At 46.1% G+C, this 8,791-nt stretch overlaps 1 protein-coding gene across 1 annotated transcript in view; it reads right to left on the bottom strand.

Annotated features, from left to right (window-relative positions):
- The window catches only part of KANSL3 (KAT8 regulatory NSL complex subunit 3), a 42,015-nt gene that overhangs the window by 23,098 nt on the left and 10,126 nt on the right, over positions 1-8,791 (bottom strand). The window contains exons 3-4 of the mRNA XM_045283837.1: positions 3,179-3,269; positions 2,890-3,075 (exon numbers count right to left, since the gene is read on the bottom strand). Coding sequence (XP_045139772.1) covers positions 2,890-3,075; positions 3,179-3,269 — 277 coding nt within the window. The remainder of the gene's footprint in view (positions 1-2,889; positions 3,076-3,178; positions 3,270-8,791) is intronic.

Genomic DNA, 8,791 nt, shown 5'->3' with positions numbered 1-8,791 from the left:
AAAAACTCCCTCTAGCACGTTTTTGGTTTGGTAATGTGTACTGGGCGTTAGTTAAACAAGGCTTAGATGCTAAAGTCCAAAGATAAAAATGGAAGCGCAATCCTGTGCCTCCCAAAGGGTTGCCTGGACATGCAGAGGTCCCTCATTCTGCACCGAAACCAGGTGGCGAGCGCTCTGTGCAGCCAAGATGGAAGTGCCCACCACTGCAAGGTATTTGGTTAGTCTATCAAAAGTTTCCACAAACACTTAACCCCTTCTAAGCCTCAGTTGCCCCATCTATTAAAAAAGCAAGGCTGAAAATGTGCATGAGTTACACACATGAAGTGATCACCACAGAACTTGGTACAGGGAGCCCATGGTTGATCAATAGAAACCACAGGAACGTGTCTAGTTTCCCAGGTCAAATCATGTAAGAAACAATCTGAAAATATCTAAAGGGGGGGGGGCGCGGGGGAGTATTTAGCAAGGTAAATTATAGTAGTAAATGTCCTACAAAAGCTAAGAAACACTATTTAAAACAAAATAGTCAAGAACGTAATTAATCCAAGTTGTCTCAGGCCATGTGTTGTAAAAGAAACATTTATAGAAGCCACCATGTATGAACACACTCATGAACCATTTCTGCGAGCTTACTGTCACATTCAATTTTGTGGCAAGCTTCCATTACGGATTTACCAACTTTCACAAAAACCCTAGACAGGTATGGTTAGTGGGCACATTTTACGGATGAGGAAACTGCTACCAACCAGCCGAGTCTGCCCCAGAACTCATCCTCCACCACCACACCAGGTGTTGTTCAAGTCAGTTCGGCGACCGCAGTACAAGAGAAACATCGCTGCGTCCTGCACAGCCTGGTGAACATGGCTAAGGCTGAGCCCTCTGCTAATTCATCTCCTTAAAGGTATTCCACTTTGTGAAACATAATGTTCTTTCCCAGGGTTCGGTCCCTCCTGACAACACACCCAAAGTACACAAAGTGAAGTTTCACCACTCTTGTGTCTCTGAAGCACTCTGGCTACACTTCTTCCATGACGGACTGAGAGCTGTCTGTCCTTCTAGCAGTGCTGGGAAGTCACTATTCGCTGCCAACATCATGTTTCAAAAGCATCAGTCCTCATTCAGTTTCCACTAGCGTCCGAGGCTGACTGACAATACCACGGCTGGGTCTGGCATACCTTTAGTTCTCAAAGGGACACTTGTTTCTGAGCACTTTAATTAATCTCTTGCAGCAGATTTGCCCAATGAAATAGATCATTTGATTCCTTGACTGCTGTTTCCATACGCAGCAGGACTGTAGATCAAGGTCAGATGAAATCGCGACAACTTCAACGGTGTCTCCATTTATCCTGTTGCTGTGAGATGTCGGTTCTCCTTTTCTTTATATTCAGGTATAATTCATATGCAGGGCTGTATTTTTTTTCAATCCATTATCTGTAAATGCTTCAAGTTTTCTTCACCTCCAGCAATCACAAGGGTCCCATCTACATCTTGCTAACTACCAGTTCCTCTGATCCTGATGCTACTTTCTCTGTCTAGTCCAGCTTCTCAGAGGACTTGCTCCCTCTAGAGACTGAATGAGTATGGTGAGAACATACAACACTGGCTCGTGCCTTTCCTGATGTTAAATCATGCAGCATCCCCTTTGCTCTGTTCAAACAATTGCCTCTGTCTACAGAAAGGATCTGCATGAGCATAAGTATGTGCTCTGGAATCCAAAGTGAAAGAGTGGGGACATCATGGAACACGGAAGGGGCTGCGATGAGAAACCGAACCAGAGTGCCTACGAACGGTTGAACATAAAACTATGATCTGCTGTGTCAAACTTCACTTAACTTACAAAGTTTAAAATATATAGATTCTGGAATTCCCATTCTTTGCAATGTTAACCATAATTTTTGCTAATTCCATTCCTCATCACTGCTGGCGTAGCACACATTTTTGACCGTCCAATTCAAATTGGCCAACAGCAGTCGATTTCAACTCACTAATGCCTAGACTATCGATCCTTGTGAATTCCATTTTTGATGACTTCCATTTTCCCTAGACGCATGTTTCATATATTTCATGTTCCACTTATTATTGGTTGTTTGCTACCTTCCTCTCACATTGATTCATGCCCCACCAGTAAATGAGTGTTCCAAAAGCTTTGCTCCATCCATGTCAGTTAGGTCAGCTCTACTTGAGGAGGAGGCTCTTCCCCAGTGGTCCCGAGGTGCTCATCTTCCGGCACTGCATCTCAATGCCCCACTACTATTCCCAAGTGGACAGCCTATTCTTTCTTCTGACTCTAAGTTGGAAGAACTCTTCCACTGAAACCTGTATAACACGGGTAACCCTGCTGGTTTGTAAAATATGGTGTCAAAGCTTCTAGTGGATCTTTTATATAGCCCAGTTTATGATTTCGGTTATTGTACACTCTACAGCCCAGTGTAACAAGTGAAATCACAATAAAGCTGAACCATAGAAAAGCAGCTCAGCTTTGCAAAGTATTGTCTCAGAAAATGTAGTAACACATTTTATAAAGAACCCTACCAAAAATGGTTAAAGCCAGGGGTGGCCACTGAAGCTCCTCTCACGATGTGCTGAGCACCCCCGAGGGTGCACGGTGAGCCATCTCCTTCTCAACACTCCTCCCAGGCTGGCCTCATCTCCCTCTCCTCACCTCAGAGATGCCTCAAACCACAAGCTGAGGCTAAATGCACACTCGGGCTTTCAGGTCCCACGCCTCATCCTGGAGACAGCGGGACTGCGGACTTGATTCCAGAAGCAAACATGAAATGATACCGTGCCTCTCATTTCTAATAGCAAACCTGATGACCAGGCAATGACCTTGCCCAAGCCCACACCCTCATCCCACAGGGATAAGACAGACACCAATTACAGCCTTACCTTCCCTTTCAGTGTCTGCAAGGCATCCAGGTAGGCCGCCAGCATGGGCAAACTCAGAGTCTCTACCAGGGTGGTGTGTAGCCACTGGATCAGCTTGGTGTCCCAGCTCACACTTGCCAGCGCCTGCCGCACTCTCCTCGCGCACTTGTCCACGGCCACGCGGCGCAGCACTGGCTCATTGCAAGTCTGAAAGATGTAAGTGGAACTGATGAAAATGAAGCGATGGGAGGGAGCTAACAAGGCAGTCAGAGACTGGAGCTTGAACTAGGACAGGTCTCTAGCACCTTACCCCTTCATTGGCCAAGCGGGCAAGCCTGTCGGACTGCAAGGCTTTGAGAATCTTGTTGAAGAGCTTGTTCTGGGCCATTGTCCATCCAGTCCTGGGAAACAAACAACTGTCAAGAATTAAAGTCAGATCCAGAGGCACTCCTCATGCATGTGCATATATAAAGACCGTGCCGGGTTTTATCTTCCTGTTATAAGGGAACATAATTTGGGAGACAGCTTAGTCTAAGACCCTGTGAGGGTTTGGGGACCAATCCTGCCCATGAAACCACCTCAGCATTTTAACAGCATACCTTTCTATTAGTTACGTATCCCAACACACCAGGACCAATCCCAAGTAAGATCGTTAGTGCTAGCCAAGCGACTGCCAGCTGAAACAGCCACATCAAGAAGCACACGTGTGAAAAGAGAACTGTACGGCACACTGCCCAGATAAGCTGGGAGCTGACGAGGCTCCTATTTCACTCAGAAAGGCAGCCGAGGCAGCATGTACTTCACTGCGAGCTCAGGCTTGAGCAAGAGGCTGATCGCAACTAGCTGTAAGAACAAAATCCATCACCGAAAAAGAACGGATCAAGTGGCTACACTCTCAATCCCAACTCTAATCTCCCTCCTTTTCTCACAGATGATTTCCTGCATTTCTCTTCTGCATGCCGCAGTTTTTATTCTCCAAGCTTGTGAGGCCGGCACACACTCCCACCGTGTTTACGGATGGCTGGGTGCACCCTCCAACTCGGCAGCAACCCCCGGCCAGGATTTGATACCCTGTCCCAACGGTCTTACACCTAGCTCAGCGCACCCAGCACAGCTGCCTGGGGCTTACTTGTCCACCCCCACCCCCACTGCACCTGCCTGCCTCTGCTACCCTCCCTCTGTCCAGGAGCCTTCCTACACACACTGACAGAAGCGCAACAGAACAGCAGAGGCTGCCCAAGTAGTACATGTTTACCAACTCTCCCTGACCACCCCAACCCGCCCCCAAATCTGGGTAAGTTATTTTTAAAAATATAAATGGATGCTAGACTCATAAGAGAATCTCAAATGAGAAGAAGGTGGCATTTCAAAACCGGTAGAAAGTCAGTGAGTGGGATGGAGACAAAGTGCGAGGCAAGCGGATAAGAGAAAATCCAAGTCCTGACACCCCACTCACAGATGGTGCAAAAAGTTCACCCAATAAAAGTACTAACCCGAAAATACTGGAGGGGGAGGAGGATAAGTGACTTTTAAAAGTATATCATGAAATGCGTAAGTCCTTTCTAAGTACTAAGTATGACCCACAACTTAGAAGGAAAAGAGGGATAAATGTAACTATATAAAATCTAACTTCAGTAAAGGAAAATAAATTGCCACAATAAATAAAATTGACACACAATTGAAAATCAATCAGGAAAAAATACTCAAAAAACAATGGGCAATGAATATGATAAGGCAGTTCACAAAAAGAGTAAAACTTTTAACCTACCAAGTGGGTACAAATGAACAATCCTAAGCATTCCTTGAGTTGTGAGAAGTGTTAAGAACTAGGTCCCTTCCTGCTCTGTGAATTGGCAACATAAATTAACTTCTTTGGGAAGTTAATGGTGGCATAGGGAGTTACACACTGGGTTGTTAACTGCCAGGTTGGCAGTTTGACCCCACCAGTGGCTCTGAGAGGGAAAGATATGGCTTTCTGCTCCCATAGAAATTCACAGCCTCAGAAACTCAAAGGGGCAGTTGTATCCTGTCCTACTCGGCCGCTAACACTCGATGGCGGTCAGAGGGCGAGTTAACTGGTAATACTGTCCAGATCATCCCGGGACACCAAGCCCTCCAGGTGCTCCCATTTCAGGGAGTTAACCACCAAAGGTCCTCACCAAGGCGGTTTCCAGCCTCATCACCCATGACTGTGCCCTCACATAACCCGTTCCTTCCAGAAACAAAGGCCTCCTCCCTCCATCCTCGCCTTCCGGTGGTGGCCTTCTATCGAAGCATTCCCTGACTCACCTGATTTAAATTCAGGACCTTACTGGATTCTTTGGCCCCTTTCCAGCCCAACCACCCACCACCTTTACATTCTGCCCATCTGTTTTGTTTAGTCTGTCTCCTCTGCTAAGTTGTCCAGGGAGGTAGGTAAGAGTGTGTTGGTTTCTCGTCACTGATGTATCCCAGCATGTAGAACAGTGCCTGGCACAAACAGCGGGGCTCAAGATTTATTTGCTAAATAATCAGATGGATGATTTGTGCGCACAGTGGGCCCCACATTGGGTCCAGTACAGACACAGCTGGGCCCAGACTCAGCCCATCACACAAACACCACAGCAGAACATGGGCACCCTATGGCAGAGATGCGGAACCAGGCCGATTTAGGCGTGACTGCTACCTGAGTCCTTCCCCATCCCAGGTAGTCTAACTGCAGTGGCACTGCCTGAGACCCTCTCAGCTTCTCTGGCTGCACGGTGGGCTCACACAGGGGCCATCATCACCCCACCCCACAAGAGGGTCTCATTTCTAGAGGCCACTTCTCTGAGAACGCTGGCAACAACCGACCAAGTAGCAGGAAGGGTTATGCTCAGGGAAGACAATAGCCCTTTATTTATTCATGTCGCACAATTATCTTCATGTCTTTGGAAAGAGTCATTACACTCTGAAAAGGAGGAAACTACGGTCTCACTTCTGTAAAATAAAAGCCCCATCTCCTGAATGTCCTGCAGTCACAAGTTACCGTGTTAAACGGTCAAGATGTATACTAGCTAGAAGTTCAGCCTCAGGCTCAGCCCTGCAATCAAGGGCTGGCTGTGCGCCCAGAATCGTCTCATCTGGAAAATAAAGGTAAGGACTAGTCCATCTCTCTGTTCCTTCTAGCGTTAAAAAAGTCACTGCGCAAGGATTAGCTACGATTACTGAGGAGTCCGAGTGGTACAGAAAGAAGGCTGAAGCACTTAACCTGCGAACTGAAAGCCTGCCATCCAGCTTCTCAGAAGAAAGGCCTGGAAAACCAGCCACTGAAAATCCCACGGAGCCCAGCTCTCTGACAGACACGATCAGCATGAGGCAGTGCGACGCGACAGCAGTTCCCTTCATGGCTACTGAGGGAGCCAAAGCCAATGCAGCGAGAGCAACATGGCTACTGAGGGAGCCAAAGCCAATGCAGCGAGAGCAACGAAGGCCATCACAGAGAGAGAAGGAAGCGACTCCCTCCCTCCCTCCCTCCCTCCCTCCCTCTGCAGTCCTTGCTTTCACAGCCACCTACTCTGCTCACTCTCGGGGGTACGCTGCTCACACTCAGCTAGCTGAGACTGCCTGCTCCCTTCAAGATTTACAGCCTCGGACGTCCGACACAGGGCCACGATGACTTCGAAGTGACTTGACGGCAGGAGTTTGGGTTTTCTGATTTTGTAGGGGGACCAGAAACAGGTTTCTTGAGATGTTCCTTTTTCTCCATTTTCCCCAAATTACTTTGACTTAATCCCTGCCACTGCACCAGGCTACCGTCGGTTTTTTTCCCATGTCTCACACTCAGAGATTTGAGATTTAGAGTAGGGAGTGGAAACTTCAGCTCACCGGTGGGACTCAAATGGTCTTCTACGGTAACCCTATCTTGGGACCAGTCTGGTAAGACTTGTGGCATCATAAGCTTCAACCCACTGGTTCATAATCTCTTCTCCTTTTCTCCCACATTGTGAAATGCACAACACACTCACATGAGTAGGCTCCTGATGTAAAAGAAAAATCAAGTGGGTGTGAGAGTTTGGGGGAGGAGCAGGAGGCAAACGGTACTGAGAAGTTGTTTGAACACAAGCTCGGGAATTACCCGCATCTATTTCCACCCTAGACAGCTTTTTGTTTTTAACAGCTGGTGAAGTTCTACCCTACTGGTGGACATGCAGCTTCTCTAATTTTAGATGGTGTTGCTGGTATAAATAGAGTGCAGTGATCACCCCTTTCTGACCCCACTCCACACACATAGATGCACACACATCTGTACAAATACTCATGCAAGCAAGTACCCCTACAGAAAAATTTCTAAAGCTGATGGAAACATAAAAAAAAATCAATCAAAAGCAACCAGTGTTAAAAAATGTTCACTCTCCTGTTCTGTAAGAATCATATAAAGAACATGCAACATGATGAGAGTGGCATTATACTGCTCTCAAGTGATACACAGAAATATATTACTCCCACCAATACTGGTTTACTAATAATCAGAATGTAATGCAAAGAAATAGAATTTCATCGTGTACATCAAACTCTTGCGCCTTCTGAGAACCAGAGAACAAGGTATAATTCGTTTACAAGGCGCCGACAGCATTTCCAAAAGTAGCTTGTTCTTCATTGTCTAACAGGGGTTTCCCCATTTGCTTTTCTTACTTTCTGTTTATTCTTCTACCCAACACGAGAACAGCCAGGAAAGTGAACAACCTGAGGGGGTAGGGAAGAAAGTGATTTGGGAATCGCCACCACTCACCGATGACAGCAGAAATGAACTAGGAAAACCACGGGGTTTTGAGTCTCCCATCTCAGAAAAAGTTCTTAGAATTACTGTTGGGTTGTTAGTGATTCCAAGAACTGAAACACATTTCCTATGTTTTGTCAGCTTCATGAGAAGCTGGAAAGTTAAATGGGCAAAAAAAAAAAAGATCTAACCCAAGATTAAGACACACAGTACTTCAAAGATATAATTAAGGAAAAATATAAAAACAGGAGACGGAATTTTAAGTACAAGTCTCAACGGTCACAGAGCTGATGGGAACTGTGGTGAGTCAGCTGCCTCTCCCCCATTTAAACCTATTCAGTTAACTTGAGCGCAAAAATGCCTTTTCTTCATCTCTGGGATGAGATCAGATAATGCCATGCTTCGCAGGCTCTGCCTGACCTGACCTCTGGCTCCTATTCAAGGCAGCTAGGTTTTCACCCTGTCCCAGCAATGGTCTGACGCTGCTTCGTGAGACACCAATTCAATAGTAAAGCATCTAAAGGTTTAGTTTGCTTTGTTGTTTTCTTAAATTAAGAATTTGGGAGAGACAACAGTCAACTGATTGGCTAGCACAATCTTTTCAGATGACTGAAAATGGCTTTGTTCAAACACCAGGATTATGTAGGAAAGAAAAGCAACAGAAAATGAGAGGAGGGGAAACAACTCAAAGATGTTGGGCTCAGAATTTCCAACATCCAACCTAAGGTGTACACATCAAGAGGTACGTACAAGACAGGTAATTAGAAAAAGCTAAGAGAAGGAAAATTAATTTTTTTTGGCCGGAATAATTCAGAAGTTCTGATTTCTGAGATAAGATGGCGTGTCCAGTGCTGGAAATGCCCAGCAGTCCATGTGAGCAATGCTGAGGAGCATGTGTGCAGGGGGGTTTTAGTTAATGTCTCTCAATAGTTGGGGGGCCATGGAAGAAGGGTGTTTGTCAAACATTTGGGGAGAACTGGTTCAACTTCTTTAGGACATTATTACTGGGCCAGTAAATCCAGATCCTTTTCAAACATGATCCAAGTCACATGATGGTATGCTGACACAAGAACACAATCTAGACCTTGAGCCAACCAACTTTTTCTACCCAGCACCAGATAATTCTATTACGGTTTGCGGGCCTTATGGCCTCCACAACCATCCAGCTCTGTAGTTTATTAGCAC

The sequence above is a fragment of the Echinops telfairi genome, unplaced genomic scaffold (assembly GCF_000313985.2).
Source record: "Echinops telfairi isolate 266 unplaced genomic scaffold, ASM31398v2 ScPeMD7_7467;HRSCAF=8505_1, whole genome shotgun sequence".
NCBI classification, from domain to species: domain Eukaryota; kingdom Metazoa; phylum Chordata; class Mammalia; order Afrosoricida; family Tenrecidae; genus Echinops; species Echinops telfairi.
Note: the sequence above shows the minus strand (reverse complement) of the source record. Positions and strands in the feature narration are given on the sequence as shown.